At 39.5% G+C, this 20,278-nt stretch overlaps 1 protein-coding gene across 1 annotated transcript in view; it reads left to right on the forward strand.

Annotated features, from left to right (window-relative positions):
* GPR161 (G protein-coupled receptor 161) overlaps positions 1–19,067 on the forward strand; it is a 52,377-nt gene extending 33,310 nt beyond the window's left edge. Inside the window, exons 5-7 of the mRNA XM_051999012.1 lie at positions 3,351–3,455; positions 11,062–11,181; positions 12,354–19,067. Of these exons, the coding sequence (XP_051854972.1) occupies positions 3,351–3,455; positions 11,062–11,181; positions 12,354–12,601 (473 nt within the window). The 3' untranslated portion in view covers positions 12,602–19,067. The remainder of the gene's footprint in view (positions 1–3,350; positions 3,456–11,061; positions 11,182–12,353) is intronic.
* The last annotated feature ends 1,211 nt before the right edge of the window (positions 19,068–20,278 follow it).

Below are 20,278 nucleotides of genomic sequence, written 5' to 3' on the forward strand. Positions count from 1 at the left end.
AAAAATCCAATACAAAAGGGAAAAAATGAGAAAGAAAATAAAATGCAAGCAAATAATAACAAAAAGAGGGATAATGCTAAGTTTCCACAGTACTCTCTTGTGGGTACAGATGGCTTTCTTCATCACAAGATTATTGGAACTGGTCTGAATCATCTCATTGTTGAAAAGAGCCATGTCCATCAGAATTGCTCCTCATAATAATCTTGTTGCTGTGTATAATGATCTCCTGGTTCTGCTCACTTCACTCAGCATCAGTTAATGTAAGTCTCTCCAGGCCTCTCTGAAGTCATCCTGCTGATTTTTTCTTCTGGAACAATAATATTCCATAACATTCATATATCACAATTTATTTAGCCATTCTCCAGTTGATGGGCATCCACTCAGTTTCCAGTTCCTTGCCACTATGAAAAGAACTGCCACAAATATTTTTGCACATACAGGTCCCTTTCCCTCCTTTAAAATCTCTTTGGGGTATAAGCCCAGTAGTAACATTGCTGGATCAAAGGGTATGCACAATTTGATAACTTTTTGAGCATAGTTCCAAATTTCTCTCCATAATGGCTGGAGAATTCACAATTCCCTCAACAATGTACCAGTGTCCAGTTTTCCCACATCCCCTCCAACATTCGTCATTGTCTTTTCCTGTTATCTTAGCCAATCTCAGAGGTGTGTAGGGGTACCTCAGAGCTGTCTTAATTTGCATTTCTCTGATCAATAGTGATTTAGAGCACCTTCTCATATGTTCACCTTCTCATATGTTATGGTCCTCTTTAAGAATGAAGGAGAAACAACAGCAGATACTATCAGATAAGAAACATGGAAACATTAGTATAGAACCTTCTTCCTTAGGATTGATCATAGAAAAGTGGTCCAGAAGTTGAAACATGAGTAACTGAAAATTCCTGGTTCCAGAGACTAGTTAATAGAACCACTTTCCTCCTAAGGCAAAAACGGGGAATTATGAGAGCAGAATGTGAGTCACTGTGTCCATAGGGACTGTGTGTGTTTAACTGATGTGTCTTCCTTATAAGGCAGAGTTCAGTCTGGAGCTGGGAGTGGGAAGGTATTTTCAGAAGTAATTATGACAGTGAAAAGAATTAGAGATCAATAATACTTTTTTTAAAGAAACAGTATAGGGGACAGCTAGGTGATGCAATTGATAGAGACCAGCCCTGAAATAAGGAGGTCCAGAGTACAAATCTGGCCTGAAACACTCAAAACACTGAGTGATCTAAGTCACTTAATCCTGATTGCCTTCCCCTCCACAAAAGGTAGACTAGATTATTGCCTAAGAGTATGAAGGCTGTTCTTAAATTTTGCTTCTCCATATGCCTATTGATTCCTGGGGTCTATTTTTTTTTTAATAAACAAACCAACTTTAATAGATTGTTTTGTATTTATAATGAACTGTTTTTCAAGGAGCTCAAATGTTTTACAGACATTATATCTAATTAATCCCCACAACAACTCTGTGAGGTAGATAAACAGGGATAGGTATTGCTCCTATTTTATAGATAGGGAGACTGAAGCATAAAGCAATTAAGTGACTTGTCTAAGGTGACACAACTAATTTACTGAAGAGCAGGATGATTCAGAATCCATTTCCCAGCTCCCAGCTCAATATTCAATTGAAATTGCCACATGAAGTTTTTCACCAAAGGTGACATTTAACAAAATATCAATGAAAATGTGGTCTTTGTACTGCTGCCATCAAAGACATAAAAAATAAATTGATAGCCAGAGGCAATGAGGCCCATATACATATAGCTCCCACATCCCTAGGGTCTATTATGTTGGTGGAAAAAGCTCAATTAGATAGCCTAACATCCATTACAGCTGGATTTAGAATCAGCTAGAAGTCCTAAGTTTGAATCCTGCCCAAGATATATACTTTCCCCATGTCCCTGAGCAAGTAATTTAATCTCTTTGAATTCTGGTTTTCTCATCTGTAAAATGGGGAGAATTATAAAAGTACCCTCATTTGGATCAAATGAGAATGTGTAGGAAGCAGCTAGGTGGTGCAGTGGATAGAGCACCAGCCCTGAAGTCAGGAAGATCTGAGTTTAAATCTGGTCTCAGACACTTAACAATTCCTAGCTGTATGACCCTGGGCAAATAACCCCAATTGTCTCAGCAAAACAAACAAATAAATAAATAAAATGAGAGTATGTATGTACACATACACATGTGGGTATTCCCAAAGGTGGAAATTAACTCTTGTGGTGTTCTCTTCTTTTATGTAATATAATCATTCTCTGGGAGCAGGTTTCTTGGGGAGGTTTTCTGGAGGCAGCCTTAGTTTCAGTTCAGTGTAATAATCCCTTCAAATACAGCCAGCTGATAAAATCCAAACATTTATTTTCTCCTTCCTTGGGTCCGGGTAGCTTTCTTAGAGGTCTCTTTCATTTTTCCAACTGACGCTCCCCTCTCAATCTTTTCAACTGAACTAATTCCCTGAAGCTCTAAGAGCTTCTTTATATGTGATCTCCCAAAGGTTGCCTCCTCCTCTGAGAGAGTGGGATTGTGGGATCTGAGAGTGGGATTATGATTTTCTGACTTGTAAATCTCATACTGAATACTAACTTGTGAATCTCCCAAAAGTGTGAATTCCAATGAGTACTTAAATACATTAGTGAGCTAGAGGATTTGCTAAGTACCATGCTAAATTAGGCAACTGACTTACTTATCACTTTGTAAGGATTCTAACAAACTCTAGTTAACAATTAATGAGAGAATGATAGGATTTAGAACTCAAAAGTTAAATATTTAAAAGTTGTTTTAATATGTAATTGGGGAAATTAAAATATTATATTAAAAATTTTAAGAGAGAATAAATATAATGAGAGGTGGGAGCTATTTTAAATGAGGAGTTGGATAAATATGACTTTGATTATATCATTCATCCTTTTCTCTATCCACACCTTCCCTCCTTAGGGATCTACCTCCACCCACACCTGTCTGAGTAGAACATATACATGTAGAAAACATGCTTTGAGAACTCTGAAATACTCTGTAAATGTTATCTATCATCATCATCATAACCATCATCATCACAACTACTACCATTAATTTCCTGAAAGTTTTTTTATTCCTTTGGGAAATATATTTTGTTCCTTAAAAATGCAAAAGCCAAGAGTAGAAATAATGAGTCATCATACTAATTTAGTTAATTATGAATAATTCTATCCAATCTTTTTCTAGGTGCTAAGAATATATTTTCATGCAGGGGCAGATGGGCAAGGTGAAGGAGGAAAAATGAGGACTTATGAATGGGCAGAGAGCCTTAGAATGTTCTGTCTCATCTAACCTTGAACTCTTCCCACTTACAAATGCTGCCTTTTGTCTTACAGACCTAGGACTGTCACCACATCTCACCGCCCTCATGGCAGGAGGACAGCCGCTGGGTCACAGTAGTAGCACTGGGGACACTGGCTTCAGCTGCTCTCAGGATTCAGGTAACCTATTCACAAACATCCTCAGCATGGTTGTAAAAGCCCATGAAGTTTACTTGGGAGTTTTGGGGGGGAAGTTGTATAAAGGAGCATGTGTGCCTCTTAGCACTAGAAAGGCAGATGTGCTTTCTAAACCAAACCCTGGCTAATTTGCTATATAATCTCAGGCAAATTACAAGATTTTTCTCTATTTCACTTTTTACAAATGATAATATGTCCTATTTCCACTGCCTTGAAGTGTTGTTTAACCTTTAGATTAAAAGGAGATGAGAGCATGCTCATAAAGCTGCTCTTTGATGGGAAGATAGTAACAGGATTGTTGGTAGAATCAGTCTTAATCTGTGACTTTGTGTAGTATCAGTCCATGCTTCATATTTAGGAACTGTTTGCCTGGCACTGAGGATGCAGCCAAAAGGGAAACAGCCCCTGACCTCAAGAGACTTCCATACTGATGAGGGAAACAACATAAACACATGTAGACGTAGATGTAACATACTATGCTCCTGAAGTGCAGGGAATGAACCAGCAACTGGGAAGACCAGGAAAGGTTGAAGGCCAAAGATGGGACTCAGACTCATTCTTGAAGGAAATCAGTGATTCCAAGAGGCAGAGGGGAGGCAGGAGCACATCCCTGCAAAGTCATGGAGGCAGGAGTATCATGTAGGACTAGAAGGCTACAATGGCTGAACCGGAAAATGTCTGCAAAGGGTACATAAGGAGGCTAGGAAGGTAAATTGGGATCCATTTAAAAAAAGCATTAAATCCCAAATTGGAGGGTAGAGGGAGGTTTAACCAAAAAAAAAAAAAAAAAAGCTCAAGACATTATTTTTGGGTAATTAATGGACAGTTGCTTTTTTATTAATTATGGCTAGCAGATAATTTATGAAATGATGGTCATTTGACTTTCTCTCATAAAACAAAAACAAATCATGGAGGCCAACTCATATATTCTCAGAAGAGTGGGTATTCCCAAAGGTGGAAATTAACTCTGTTTAACAATTAATGAGAGAATATGGGATTTGGAACTCAAAACTTAAAGAAATATTTAAAAGTTGCTTTAATTTATAATTGGGGAAAATAAAATATATTAAAAAGTTTTAAGAGAGAATAAATATTATAATGAGAGGTGGGAGCTATTTTAATAAGGAGTTGAGACACTGATTATGTCACTCATTCTCATCTCTACCCAGTCTATCTCCACCCACATCTGCCTAAGTAGAACACAATGGGCAGAAATTCACTTAGATGTGATACTCTTTATAAGATTTTTTGATTGGTTGAGGTCCCACCCAAGATGGAAAATCTGTATCCTTAGGCTTTGGGCAATCTCATCTGTCAACAATGTCCTTCACTGACTGGCTGAATAATCTACAGGGGTCTGTTTCCGATGAGAAAAATAAGGGAAATGGTCATTAATATAAAAGTAAAGCAATTGTTTCTGTCAGGGACTTTTATTGGATGTTAGGAGTTATAAGAACCAATGGAATTTATTGTCTTAGCATTGAATCCTGTAAGCAAGTCTCTGAGCCTTGGTTGTTTCAAAAGAAGCTTTTAAAAACAAGCTCCTTCCCTTGTGGCTTGCTCCCTGATGGCAGAGTCTTTTTCTGGGAGTTGACTGAAGCTGAGGAATCTTCCTCCCTTTCTCTGTGTCCTGGCTAATGGCCCTAGAACATTGCAAAGCCAGGCAGTGGTAGGCACAGCACATCTTGATCAGTAGAATATCTAGATTACAATTTGCTGACCAACAAGAAGAAAGTTCAGCAGCATCTGTTACTCCTCCTGATTTCTTGTATTGGACTGAATGTGTTGGGGGATCGAGGAGGTAAGGGAAGGAACGTATGATATTTGCACAAAGCAGGAACTTATCAGATGGATTCTGATTTGTACTTTATCCCCGAACCCGATTTTCCACTCAGTTTTCTCAATCAGGCATTGCTGAAAACGGCCACCAAACATGTTTTTTCCAAAGCCATTTTGGGGTCCAGCGGGTTGTCCTTTTGCCAATGATAGAGAAGGACTAGTTACAACAGCCAAGATTTGCTCTGGTCTACTACTAGGAACTCCAATTTGGAAAACTCAACAATGGCCACCAGATTGGAAAAGATCAGTTTACATCCCAGTCCTAAAGAAGGGAATTGCCTATCTGGGCTTAATAAAGCAATCAAATTACCAAATAATTGTTCTTATTTCACATACTGGTAAAGTTACTCCTAAGATTCTGCAACCTAGCCTTCAGCAGTATGTGAACTGGGAATTTCAAAGAAACAGAGGAACTAACAAACAAATTGTCAACATTCACTGGATTATGGAGAAAGCAAAACAGAAAAACATCTGCTTCATTGACTGCACTAAAGTCTTTGACTATGTGGATCACAACAAATGTGACAAATCCTCAAAGAAATGGAGGTATCAGATAGCTTCACTTGTCTCCTAAGGAACCTGTATGTGGGCCAAGAATCAACAGTTAGAATCGAACATGGGATAACTGATTGATTTAAGACTGGGAGAGGATTATGATAAGACTGTTTATTGTCACCTTATTTATTTAATTTCTATGCAGAGTATATCATAAGAAGTGCTAAGATGGATGAATCAGAAGTCAGAATTAAGGTTGGGAGAAATATCAACAATTTCAAATATGCAGGTGGCACCCCTCTGATGGCAGAAAATGAAGAACTAAAAAAACTTTTGTTGAGGGTGAAAGAGGAGATTATAAAAGCAGATTTGAAGCTTAACATACAAAGAAAAAAAAATAAGATCATGGCACTTGATCCCATTACTCCCTGGCAAATAAGAGGGAGAAAACATGGATGTAGTGTCAGATTTTATATTCTTGGGCTCAGAGATCACTGCAGACAGCTACAGTAGCCATTCAATAAAGAGATGCTTGCTCCATCGAAGAAAAGCCATGACATATCTGGACAGCTTACTAAAAAGCAGAAACATCAATCACCTTGCTGACATAGGTCCATATAATCAAAGTCATGTTTTTTTTTTTTTTTCAGTAGCTGTGAAAGTTGGACTATGAATGATGAGGGTCAGTGTAGCAATTCCTTGTTCAAAATACAAGGCACAAGGTACATGTAAAATTCATAGGGGCATTTTTCTTTCCCAAAAGGTACTTTTATTTAAGAGGTTATAGACAAAATGAAGAGGTAAAATAGACACTAGGAATGGTAAATATGAAGTAGATTTAGGAAAGCAATAGAGGGTTTGGAAGAAGTCATTAAAGTAATATGCCATGAGGTCTGACTATGCTATTGACCGGTAGGCTAAATCCATTGAAGATTTTAATAGACTAATTAACCAGAGTTAACTATGTTATGTAAGGAAAAAGAGGCCATTAAAAGGAAGATGCTATGAGGAGGAAGAGAGTATTTCATAGTGGACTTAGTCCTAAAAAGGACTTAGAAAAGATCTTCATAAACACATATTTTGTAGGAAAATATGACCTTTGGGGTTTCTCAGAGGACAAGGGAAATACCATAGATGAGTTGGGAAGATAAACGATATATATAGATATTGAGATATTGATCTAGATATCCTGGGAGAACTTGGTGTTCATCTGGGCTTAATAAAACAGTCTGGGAAGTTCCCATCATGGGTATCTTTAAGATGCGAACCAAGGCAGTCTGAATATATCATGGTAGCCTTAACTATAGCAATAAGACAGTCTGGGAAACTAAGCTTCTAGGATGAACATTTTAGCATTTTCTGAAAAGGGGAGAGAATAAGCTTATTTCAGGATTCACATAATAAGGAAAGTTGTACACTTCAGAATTAAGGCTTTCAAATTGTGGTGCTGGAGAAGACTTTTGAGAGTTCATTGGACAGCAAGATCAAATCAGTTATTACTTGTAGAAATTAATTCAGACAGTTTGCTCGAAGGTCAAATATGGAAGCTTTGAAACTTAAGTACTTTGGCCCCAGAATGAGAAGATGGGACTCGTTAGAAAGGACTTTGATGTTGGGAAAGATTAAAGGCAAAAGGGAAAGAGAACAGTAGAGGATAAAATGGATAGAGAGTGACTTGGAAACAATGAACATGAACCTGGGTAGACTTTGAGAGGTAGTAGAGATTAGAAGGGCCTGGTATGCTATGGTCCATGGGCTCATGAAGAGTTAGCAATGACCGAATGATTAAAAACTACCACTACCAGGAACTCCAAGGAGAAAGAAGAGGCAATATGGTATAGAAAAAACAACTCTGGATTGAAAGTCAAAAAATGAGTCAAAAAATTCAGCCTGTTTCTTAATATCAGACCTTGATATTTTCATATATATTGGATTAAGAGATTGGCCCTTAAAAAGAATACCTCCAACCCTCATCTATCCTTTTTTTTTTTTAAACAAATTCTATTCCATTAAACACACACTAATACAGTTAAAATTCTAACAAATCAACCACTTACCCACTCCCCCATATCAGTCCAGATTACATCAGGAAAAGGGGCAGTGGTTCTCAAAAGCTGCTTCCTGCTGAAGATGGGCAGAGATGCTCAGTTCAGGGAGAGGGATGGGTGTATGTAGTGTGGCATGCTGACAATCAAAGCTTGATCTAGGTCCTAGCTTGATGCGTCCCGAATGGCGAGGGCTTCTCTGGCAATTTCACACAGGAAAGGGTGGGGTAGCTCATCTAAGCTCCCAAATTTTGCTGGGAGAGCAAGACCTGAAGGAGAGACCACTTACCCCGGTCCAGGAAGTAGCAGCCGTGGGTAGAGACATTCTCTAAATTCACTCCAATTCAGTGAGTTTTCTCCTCGTGGCTACAGCCTGACCATTAGAGACTCTATTGCATTTAACAGTAGAGTGGGAGAAGGGCCCAAACACAGCTCCTCTTAAGTTTCTCTGGTTATCTCCCCAGAACAGATTAAAGAGAGTGCTAGCCTGGGACCCCCAAGAGGGATGGAGTCTCCAGAATGGTCATGTGTCTCCCTGATCTGGGGGTGGTGTTAAAGAGACATTTCCTTTCGTGTCTCTGAGTTCCTGCCTGAGAGCAGGGCTTTCTGGTGAGATGCAAAGGAAGGGCCTTTGTCTCTGGAAGGATTTGGACAGAGGGAGTTTCCTCACGCCAAGCATCAGCTCGAGAAAAGATTTTAGAGGCAGGGGAGTGTCTAGATTGTGGACAGGTAAAAGCTTTTAGTTTTTCAAATTCTTGCAGCCTCTCTTGTATCTGTAGAGACAGAGTGAGACAAAAGAAGGCCTTTTGTCAAAGCACAGCAATTCATAAAGAATTGTGCACAAGCTTAGAGCTCTAACATCAACCCAAACCCAACCTGAGTGGCTTGGGCATCCACTGCAGGATAGGGAAAGAAAAAAAGTCCTGCTGATTTCCTGGTCCTGCTCTCTGTAAAAATAGAGGCCTTTTCACCTGAAATACAAGTAGGGTGATACAGAATGCAGATATTCTTCCCATTACCTTTAGAGATAGAGTGAGATGAAAGAAGGAACACAGCTATTCTTCTCAGAAGAATACTGCATGAACAGCTCAAAACCCAGATTGGTTTTGAGTGCCCTGAAAAGGTTGCGGTTCAGTTTGATCACCTAGATGTGAAATTAGGGTTTAATTGAGGTCTAGTGGCAGGTTCAGGGTACAGGGAGTCAAATGGAGCTCCTCTGCAACCCCTTTGGATTTGGCGCAAGGATATGGAGTTAAATGAAGTCTAGAAGTGGCACAAGAATTCCCTATAAAAGCATTTATCAGCCTGAAAAGCTAGATTGATAAGAGATTTATTATGGGGTTTGGAAGTAAGGTTAAAGTATAGTTAAGGAAATAGGTGAAGGTAGAGATAAGAAGGGCACCAGACACAGGGTTCCAGTGGACAGAGGGTCCTGACATGGCTAGTATGTTTGGGACCTCTGCCCATCTATCCTTTCTATAATTGAAGGCAGGATTTTTTTTTTAACTTCTTTTCCCAGGCTCTGAGGACAGATTTCATTTCATTCATGAAAATTTCCCTGAAGAGGCCAAGCCAGTGGCATCTCTTGTGTTCTGTAACTGATTGCCTAAGAGTTGTCTGGGGCATGGAGGAGTTAAGAGATCTGCCCTTAGTTGTATAGTGTGTGTCAGAGCTGAAATTTAAACTCAGATATCCCTGACTTTGAGGCTGTTTTCTCCATCTACTATGCCATACTGACCATCAAGACTTTAAAAAAAAAGAAGAAAGAAGAAAAGAAAAAAGGAAGCAGAGATAAGTAAAAATATTTGAAGAGACAGAAAAGAATTTTGATCTGAGTTTGATGATAAAAGATTTTCACACAAAGAAAAAAATAGTTTAGCATCGTATCTGGCATGTGGTAGGTGTTTAATACATGTTTATTGGTTGTTTGAAAGAGAATAAGGACCTTAATTCGTGACACTAAAAAGACAAATTTGAGGTTCTTTTTGAAGGATGACTTGTTTTGAGGATGAAACATATGTTTATTTTGTAAAGAATGATAAGGTGACTCTACTGGCACTAACAGATGAGAGACTTTAGGTAAAATCAGAAAAGGAAGAGACAAATTGGGATTGTTCCTGGATGCCCTGAAATAACTTGAGCACAAGAAGATAATTGAACACAGAACTATTGATAACAGAAAGAAAGAATCAGACATCCCATGGGCAGCTAATATCCAGAAGAATAGGAGGACATGATCCCAGAGATGAGATTTCATGTTGAATTGGGGGTGAGAGGCACTGATTATGGAAGTTAAGGGGGTGACAATGAGCCGCTCAATCAAGAATACAGGGAGATTTCTACAAGATTCTACAATACAATTCTATCCTCTCTGTCTCCTGCTGGAATTGGTACTTCTAAGAGTGAGGGACAAGTGAAATAAGGAAGGAGCAAGCAAAATCTATAATGTAATAACAGGATCTGTTTAGAAGAGAGAACTCAAAAAAAGTATCCAGGAAGTTTTATTTTTGTGAGAATACAGAGACTGAAGAATAAACATGTATAAGGATCATGAATTAAAGAATAAAAGTCTAAAATAAACAGAAGGATAAGAGAATAAGCGGAAGGATTCTTTTTTTTTTTTTTTTTAAGGCATAGCATTCATGGCTAGAATGCTCTTCCTTTCCATTAGCCACCTCCTCCAGAAAGCCTATTACAATTCCCATCATCCCCATTTCCCCCAAATTATTTCTTCTTCCAGTCTTCCTAGAGCACTTGTCAGGCCCTTCTTTATTCTTGTTGCATTCTACCTTATGTAGAATTATTTTTGTTCATGTATTATAAGCATTCTGAAGGCAGGAACTATGCACAATATTTTGCATGTAAGAGATATTTAATTTTAATTAAATTAAATTAGAGGTAGCATAACAAGACCAATCAGGAAAAGCAAGGTTCAAATCCTGTCCATCATAATCTAACTGTCAGTTAACCTCTCAATGTGCTAGTAAATTCTAAGCCTGGTAATAACAGATGGGTTGCTAATCTCTATCAGTGGAGAGAGTTTTCATACCCGGAGTATCCTTATGATGAAATCACAGGTCTGAAGCCTCCCTCCCCCTAAAATAAATTCAAATGAATGAAATGGAGATAGGACAGAATGGGGAATGCCAAAGAGGAATGAATGGTATTAATATTTTCTGTTATTTTGAGAAATCTGACCTGTATTTTAGGGACTGATGTGATGCTACTTGAAGATTACAGTTCTGATGACAATCCTCCTTCACGCTGCACTTGTCCTCCCAAGAGACGGAGTTCAGTGACGTTCGAAGATGAAGTGGAACAAATGAGAGGTTTGTTCCTGTGACAACATTACTGCTATAATGGGACTATTATACAAACCTCCTGTGCCAGGCTAGCCTATGGAAAGAGCCCACTTTAAGTTCTTTTTTTCCTTCCTATCACTTCCTTCCGATCCCCAAAATGAGGCATTCCTACTCTCAGAGGAAGTTGTATTAGAACAAAGCTTCTTTTTTTGTTTCTGTTTTTGTTTTTCACTTTTATTTGTTTATTTTAAACACGCATTGTTTTATGCATCATAATACAAAGCTTCTTAAGCTGTGGCCGTGATCCCATATGGGATCTCATACCTGAATGTGGGAGTCACAAAGCTATGATTTATTATCAGAAAATTTTTGAACTGTATACTTCTTTTATATACCTAGAAACCAGGGTCACATGAGAATTTCTCCAACAAAAGGGGGTCCCTCCTTCGATTTGATCAGTTCAACCCAAAAAATAGCATCTGCTTTGTGCAAAGCACTCTGAGAGGCCCTGGCGACTAACCAAGGAAACAGTCTGTGTCCTCAGGGAGCTCATCCTTTATTGGGGATAGAAATACACGCATACATATGGGTACATATATACACACATGCATGTGTATATACATATATGTGCCCTTGTATATGTATATACACATACATAGGCACACATCTACATGTTGAAATAATGAAATAATCAACATTCATTCAGTGCTTTAAAATTTCTAAAGTATTTTATGCACATGATTTCATATAAACAGAAGGTAATTTGAGAAGAGCGAAAGCATTAACAATGCTCAGGAAAGATTTAGGAGCTTAGGAGGTGGTACCCGAGTCTCGCCTGGAAGGGGATTCAAAAAGTGAGGGTTGTATATTTCCGGTACAGGGAAGGACTTGTATAAAGGTGTAGAGATGGGAGTTTGAGAAAAAATAGATTAGCTGTTTGTATTTCATGCATGCTTTCCACATGGCATGTGGTCAGTATCGTCCCTTTCCACATTGGGTTTGAGGGGCTTAGAAGCCCGGCAGTGATTTCAGGAACAGCTGTGGGAGCTCGCAGGCCTGATGAGCTCCTTACCTGGGATCAGCTCTACATCCTCAATCCAGAGTTTTCTGGGCCAGTGAGTCAACAGGGGGAGCATGTGAGGACTAGGAACTGGCTCCAGGTATTAGTTTAACCTTCTTCTCTCCCTGTCTTGCTGTAGAAGCTGCCAAAACTTCTATTCTCCACGTGAAGGCTGAAGTACACAAGTCCCTGGACAGCTACGCAGCCAGCTTGGCCAGAGCCATCGAAGCGGATGCCAAGATTAGCTTGTTTGGGGAGGAGGCTCTGCCTGGAGTGCTGCTGGCCACTCGGACCATGCCGGGGGGCAGCTTTGGGGGCCGCCGAGGCAGTAGGACTCATGCTAGCCAGAGGCTGCAACTGCAGAGCATTGAGGAGGGGAACATTTAGCTTTGGGGCCATCGATAAGGGACCAGAGACACCATGCAGGGGCCAGAGATAGAGAGCCAAGAAAGCAAGACCTTTCTCCAAGGAAGCTGTGGCTCCAAGTGGCCCAGTGGTGGTGGGGCTACATGGGGGGTAGGGGGTGATCGCCTGATACATAAGCACCCAAAAAGACCAATGGAGACAAAACTGCTACAGTTGGCAACTAGTTTCGGCTCATTGTTACATTATAGCCACTCTTCTAGGTTCTAGTAACTTTTTATCCCTAAGGGGATCCAAGGCACATAGAGAAACAAATGTAGCATGGTTTTGTTTTATTTGGAGAGACACTGTTACCAGGTCCTCCCAGTTGGGGCAGATAAGTTTGAATATAGCAGGGGTAGACTAGGAATCAGAGAGCGGGGAATGCACTTTCTAGGGAGGGCATCTTTCCTTCCATGTCATCCCCAGGGCCATCGAACTGGTGTCTTGTTCTTTGGGTTGGCACCCTTGGGTGCTGTGTGCGGTAATTCCAATTTTTGTGCTAAGGGAAAAAAAAGCAAACTTAAGTGCTTGTTTAGCAGACGGTCCAGCCCATAAAGAATTAGAGTTCTAAGAGCTGGTGTCTGAGCTTTCCACCTATTTGGCTTCTGGGTGCTTCTTGCTGAAGCTATAGGTGGGTCAGGTTCAGAGGGAAGTGAAATTGTCCTTGCCAGAAAGCAGATCATTTGTTGAGGATCAGGCTGTTTGACTTTCTTACCCAAGGGTGTTTATATTTCACAAGGGGGAAACCACTATTCATAGGAAAGAGGAAGAGTATTCATAGATACCTTGTGTTTCAGACTGAAAACTTTCAGAATAGGTATTAATTCAGTGAATGGTGCTCAGCACAACTGTACAGTGTAGCTCCTATTTTTATTTAGGGATGAAACTATCCTTACAAGTAAAAGCTTCATTGAGTGCCCTTCTATTTGTGGTATTACAAGTGATCTTAGGACAGAGTCTTTTTGGGAACCAGGGTTAGAAAAGAATTAATGGTCCAAAAAGCCAATCACTGCTTCTCAAGATGTACTGAGAACTTTGTGGTCATTTTTCTTTCACATTGGAGGAAAAAAATTGGATACAATGAAGCCAGAAAACAGTATTTGCATCTTTAAAAAATTATGGTATATATAAGGAAGGGAATACTTGGGCATTTTTTCCAGTCTACTTTTCCAGTTATTGCACAGTCCCCAGTGGAAGACCAGCCAACAGGAAATCTTGGAGGAAAAGGCTTGAATTGTAAAGAGTTCTTCAAAAGTACAAAGAACAGTCAGACATGAACTTCCTAAGGGCAGATTTTTCTTAGCTTTACCTTGAAGGTTTAGGCTAAAGATGGCCATAGGATCCCAAGTGAACTCAAGATTCCAGAAGAATATCTTCCTTCCCTGTCATTGTCCCCTGACATGGGATGGTTTTATTCTAAGTTGAATAAAATCCATTTGTGATTTGGGGGGGTTTGGTTGAATATGACTGAGTGAGGGGCAGTGTGGTATAAGTGAATAGAGAGCTGACCCAGAAACCAAGAAGACTTGTATTCTAGTCTTGCTTCTGACACATACTGGCTGTGTGATCCTGAACAAGTCACTTAGCCTCTCAGTGCTCCAAACGGCCCTGTAAGACTGTGAGTTTTAGAGAAAATACCATTCTGCATCAGTAGAAGGAATTTTCCATTCCAGGAGTTCCCTGTGTTTAGGAAATCACAGATTTAGACGCTATATCTTTAACGAGGTAAGGCTTAAAAGTGATCCAGGAATACCTGTTTTCAAGGAGCCCAAGTTTCTCTATCCTCTTGACCTTTCCATTTGGGATATGGCTAAGTTTGGAGGGTAGACTTTATAGCATTTACTCTTTAAAGCAATAATGTAAATAGAAAGCATCTTTAATTGCATTTTCTAAGAGATTTTGTGGCATTGGCCCATAGTATAATCTTGACATTCTCCCATTTCAAGAATGAGGCCCTTATTAACATTTACCAAACCCTATGTCAGATAAAGACAAGAGTGTTGTGTTTGACAAATGGCAAGAGAGCATCCCAACTGGAGAGCAGAGTTGGGATCTTAAAAGATGTTGGGACCAGCCAAAACCACAGGCTGATACTAACAGAATAAAATTGGAAATTAGTGTGATGTTCTAGTCTTGGGTTTAAAAGAAAGAAAGAAATCCAGTGCATTATGAGGGACTAGACAAGAGATTAGATGAAGAGTCAGGATTTAGTGGATGACAAGTCCAATGTGCCATGTCTCATGGCAGCCACAACAGCTCTTCCATTCATAATCAACATTCAATGAAATATTACATCCAAGATGGAGTTTATGGAATCAGAAACCTAGAATTAGAAAGGACTATGGAAGCTATTTTGTCCAATCCCTTTATTTTACAGATGAGGAAATGGAAGGGGAAAGAGCTTAAAAAACTCGAGTAGTAATGGAGGTGGAAGTGAACCCCAGAAACTCTGCCCCAGTGCCACTCATAGGTCTGCTGGCCAAGCCACATGTAGAATCCCGAGTTCCGTTCCCAATTATGACATATTACAACAAGTCAAGAGCAGAGGAGAGTAGCAGAGGGAGAGACCATACAGTTACTGATTCAAGACCCTGGAGGAGAGGAGACTTTTAGGGAGGATCTTCAGATAGCAGGATATCATGTTAGAAGAAGAATTATATTTGTGATCAGCTCCAGAAGACAGAATGACAAGCAAAGAGTAGCCATTGCAAAAAGATATAATGAGGTTCAATGGAAGGAAAAAAAAAAACATTTTGGACAATTAGAACATTTCCAAAAATGGAATGGGCTCTGTTAGGAAATAGCGAGTTTCTTGTTATTAAAGGTCCCCAAGAAGAGATTGAATGACAACTTGTTAAAGATGCCCTAGAGGAGATCCCTATTCAAATGGCCTCTGAAATCCCAACTTTGAGGGCCTGAGATTCATTTCTCAGTGCAGGGACAGGGTATGTATATGTGTGGCTAAAAGAAATTGATTCTTTTCCTTCTTCCCCACCCCCGAAGAAGAAAGGAACTCAATTGCCAGACTCTTTCATGACATTTAAAGGCTTATCCTTGACTCTCCCACTCCACTTGTCGATCAGTGATTCCTGGTATCAGGAAAAGGTTGCTTTCTGAAACTTTCCTGCTCTCGTTTTCCCCTAGAATTCACTTAAGACAGTATTATAAGGGCTATATTCCTGGTTAGCCATTGGGGACAAAAGGGATGGGACTGGGGCATATGACAAAGATTGAAATAGTCCATGACATTTCACCACTGTCCCCCATGTTGAACCCAGTGGCTGGAGGAAGGAAGGGGTCCAGGACTTAACAGGACAAATCATCTATTGGGGTTACCTTGCCTTTTTTCAGTGTATTGAGAAATTTTAGACTGGGTGCTTTTGACAGGATGCCTTTTCCCTAAGTGGCTCCAGGGGAAAATGTTCTGGGAACTTAGCTGATCCCTGTAAGCTGTACTGGGCAGTATTAAGATTCATCTTGTGAACCACCCTGACTCCAGTGTAGATTTCTATAAACTGCCAGCACTTTGTATTGGTTTGTAAGTTGCCTTATCCATATTAATTGAGTTAATGAGGGAAATCCTAACATTCCCCTTTGTGTCTAGAGGGATCTGAGCTAAGAGAATTTCATATAAAACAGCTGCCCAACTAATTGCTAAAAAACAACCATCACAATCTCCAAAAAGAGCAGTAATAACAACAACCCATTCCAGTTGTTGAGATTCCTGGGCACATTAACTCCATCCAAACCAGAAGTGCTAGAATGAGAAAACCTTTCTTGACAAGATGGAAAACTGTTAACTTTCCAGTTCTCTGACCCAGGTCCTGCATGTTCTGACCTCAATTCTGATCCCAAGGTTGCTGACTTCTTGTGGTAGTGCAGGGCAGTTCAAGAGCTAGTAACTCACCCCCTTGGGCTCCTTTCTTCCTGTTCTACTGAAGCTCCAGCACTATCATGTATTTAGATCCAAAAGATCATCCAGTGTTACTGTATCTAAGAACATTGGCATCATATACTGGGGGTTGTTGGAGTCTTTGGGACAAGCAGTTGATAACGGAAGAAGTTGCTTTCAATCTCTCCATCTTAAACAATAGATGTTGAAAGTAATTGCTATGAAAATTATCAGTTATCTTTATTGAATACCTGGGCTTAGGAAGAGGGATTAGGATAATGGATGCCATTTTGAGGAACTGTGTGCCCTTTCTACCAAAAAAAAAAAAAAAGTATAAATCATGAAGAGAAGTACAAAAAGGTTGCCCTTTGCAGGTTTCTTAGCCTCTTTTCAGAAGAATATTTTTAAATGTATAAAATAGAGGACAACAAAAGAAATCAATATATTGAAAGTTACCAATATTTTTAGAAAATAAGATTACAGACCCTAAATTAAGAACTGATGTAGTCTAACCCCTTCATCTTTTAGGTAAGGAAATTGTTCCAAGATCATATAAATATTAAATGGCAGAGCTAGGATTTGAAGTACAGCAATGATTCAAGATGGATATCTTTCCAATACTTTAGGGAGGGAAGGAGCCCTCTGTGAAGCTTAAAAAAGCTTTGATGCCAGAAGACCAAGCAGACTGACTTTTATACAGAGGGACATTCTTTAAACTTTGGCAAACTGAAGAACACGGGCTCTATGGGGAATATTTGTGTAACCTTAAGAAATCATAGACTCATGGGAGATGATTGGAATTGGCTCACAGCACAAATTACAAAAAGCACAACTTTGGCCAGTGTTATGTTTGTGGATGTGTATCACAAAGTCACAGTGTTCATTTTCTTCAAATCTTTTCCCTGAATAGTGTTAGCTAGTAGCGAATTTTAATCCCCTTCTTTTTAACTGTTGACATGGGCGTTCTTGCCCAAGTGTTAGAAAAAAATCACAAATCATGGAGAAAGTCAACTCTATCTGAATTTAGGGCAACATGAGGTAAAATTATATAACACTGCTGCCATGTAAGAATAATTGTATAGGATTGAAGTTGCCTCCCTGGGAGGCATGACATGTCATTCCATGTTGCAGATGCATGATATGTGTTGGGTGCTGACAATGCAACTCTCAATCATGGAAAGTACCCATCCAAGAACTGGTATTTGGATTAAAGTTTGGAGATTAAAAAAAAAACAGATAAGCAAAGGAAGATTTAGGATTGTAAATCAGCATTTGTAAGCAAATGGAAATGTATTTAGAACAGTTTTATTTTTTTAAATACTTATTTGGGTGCTTGTATAAATGTATAAAATGAGTGTTTGACATTCATAGACATGGGGATCTAAGGTGAGTTTCTCATAGGTAAGCCTAATTTCCAACCTGGATACAAAGAGGAGGGAGAAATAGAGAGGGGCATAGCATATGCAGAGTGTTCTCCAGTTCTTCCGAGACCTAAGAATTTATAATAATGTCATACTTGGTATGCTGATCTCTAGATTTTTTACAAGGGTTCCAACTGTGTTATTTCATTTGCTCCTCAAAATATCCCTGTGAGGAGATGGGGTCAGGGGAAGGCAGATATTTCTTTCCATTTTTATTAGGTGAGGGCTCTGAAGCCCAAAGAGATGGACTAACTTGCCCATGTGACATCTTAGCTAGTTGGTGACATCTCTAGCACAGGGAGTTGGGGCTCTGGCACTTTTCACTAAGTCTTAGCACCTCTCCATCAATCAGATCCATAATTATCTTTTTCAACTACTTACCTTTACAACCAACCATGTTGTTGATTGGTTATCACAGCAGTGATTATTTATGAGCCCTTGTCTATGAGATGTAGTCTTGCCGACTCCACCTTCCCAATAGCTTACTTAGCTATCCCTTTCTATCTATTCCTGTGATCACTACCCTAATTCAGACTGCCATCACCTCTTCCTGCTTCCATTTTTCTCCAACCAGCTGCTAACCAGACATTCCAAAGGCATGGGTCTGAACATATAATTTCCCTGCTCTAGCAGTTTATGTAGCTCCCTATGCCTCCAGGATAACATAAAACCCCCTCATATTGGCCTTTTATAATCTGACTCCAGCTTCTATTTCCAAATGGATCTCATGTTTTTACCTCCCACACCCTACATTCTAGACAAACTGGGCTCCTTTGGTATTCCCCACACGTATTAAATATTCGTGCTTGTTCTTCCCTCCACACAAAAGCTATTCCACCTGCATGGTAATGCTTTGCCTCATCTTTGCATTTTGAAGCTCCTAGCTTCCTTCAGTCTCTGCCCACTTGCCACCTCCTCCAAGTGGGCTTTGTTGTTCTGCCCCATTGTTAATGCTACCCCACCTCAAAATGATATTGTATCTACTTTGTATATATTTTGTACTTATCTGTGTACATTTTCCTCCAGTAGAATGTAAGCTCCTTGAGGGCAGGGACCGCTTTGTTTTTGTCTCTCCGGTGCCTAGATGATATCTTGCACATAGTAGGCACTTAATAAATGTTTATTGAAATTGAAACTACAAGACTCCATATATTTCACTGTGTCCTTTTATTCCTTATAGAACTGGCAGAATCTGTTTCTTCTCTAACAGAATGATTAACTGTTTTGTTGGGTAGATGCTGACTGTCATCTTTTAGTTGTTTTAATACTTGGCCTCTAAATTACAGCATCCATCTATCTTTTTAAAAACTTAAACAGGCACACATATGAACATATGTGTATAAACATGTATACACGTATGTATATATACACATATGCATTACTGCGCGTGTGTATATATATATAGAAATATATATGTTTGTACAACAAGTAAATGTTATTTTCTCTCTCTCCCACCCTCACCCCCTGCCCACAGTGGGGGGAGAGGAGGGACCAACTCTTGTAAAAATGTGCAAAATCAAGCTAAATAAAATTCCCATATTTGACATGACCAAAAAAAGGTCTCATTCTGCACCCTGAGTCGATCACTTTTGGAGAGATAAGTAGTACATTTCATCAGCCATCCCCTGGCTTGTAGTTAACTCATTACATTGATAAGAATTTTTAAATAGTTCAGATTTTCTTTCTTTACAATGTTGTTATTGTACAAATCATTCTGGTTCTGTTCACTCTGCATTAGTTCATACACGTTTTCCCAAATTTCCTTAAAGTTCCCTTTGACATCCATCTATCTTCCTGCACAATTTGAGCCTGCTATTTTATTACCACAGGCTGGCATCTCCCTGCATTTTGCAAACATTGTAACACTAAGTCTATCAACCAGTAGATCCCTCTCACCCCCAGTAGATTTGATTTAGGAGACCCAGGAGAGGTAAGCTCATTTGAAATAGCCTTTAGGTAATACAGCTATATCAGAGGGAAATGCAGATTCTCTCTTCTGGGCTTTCGTGATGCTGCTCTTTCCCGAGTTTTACCCATCTAACTAGCCCTCCTCAGTTTCCCCATAGATTCAAGGCCTTAGTGTTGTCCACTAAATGTAAATGTCCACTAAGGCTTTTTTTTTCCTGGGCACACTTTTTTTTTTTTTTTAATTTCACCTATTTCCTCTTTTTTGGTGGCAATCTGAGTTAAGTGACTTGCCTGGATTACACAGGTAGCAAATGTCTGAGAACTTATTTGAATTCAAATCTTTCTGACACCAGAGCCAGTGTTCCATCCACTGTGCCACCTACCAATCCCAATCTTATCTCTCTCTCCAACACTAGATATGACCTCTAGGCAAATGAC

Source organism: Antechinus flavipes, chromosome 4 (assembly GCF_016432865.1).
Source record: "Antechinus flavipes isolate AdamAnt ecotype Samford, QLD, Australia chromosome 4, AdamAnt_v2, whole genome shotgun sequence".
NCBI classification, from domain to species: Eukaryota; Metazoa; Chordata; class Mammalia; order Dasyuromorphia; family Dasyuridae; genus Antechinus; species Antechinus flavipes.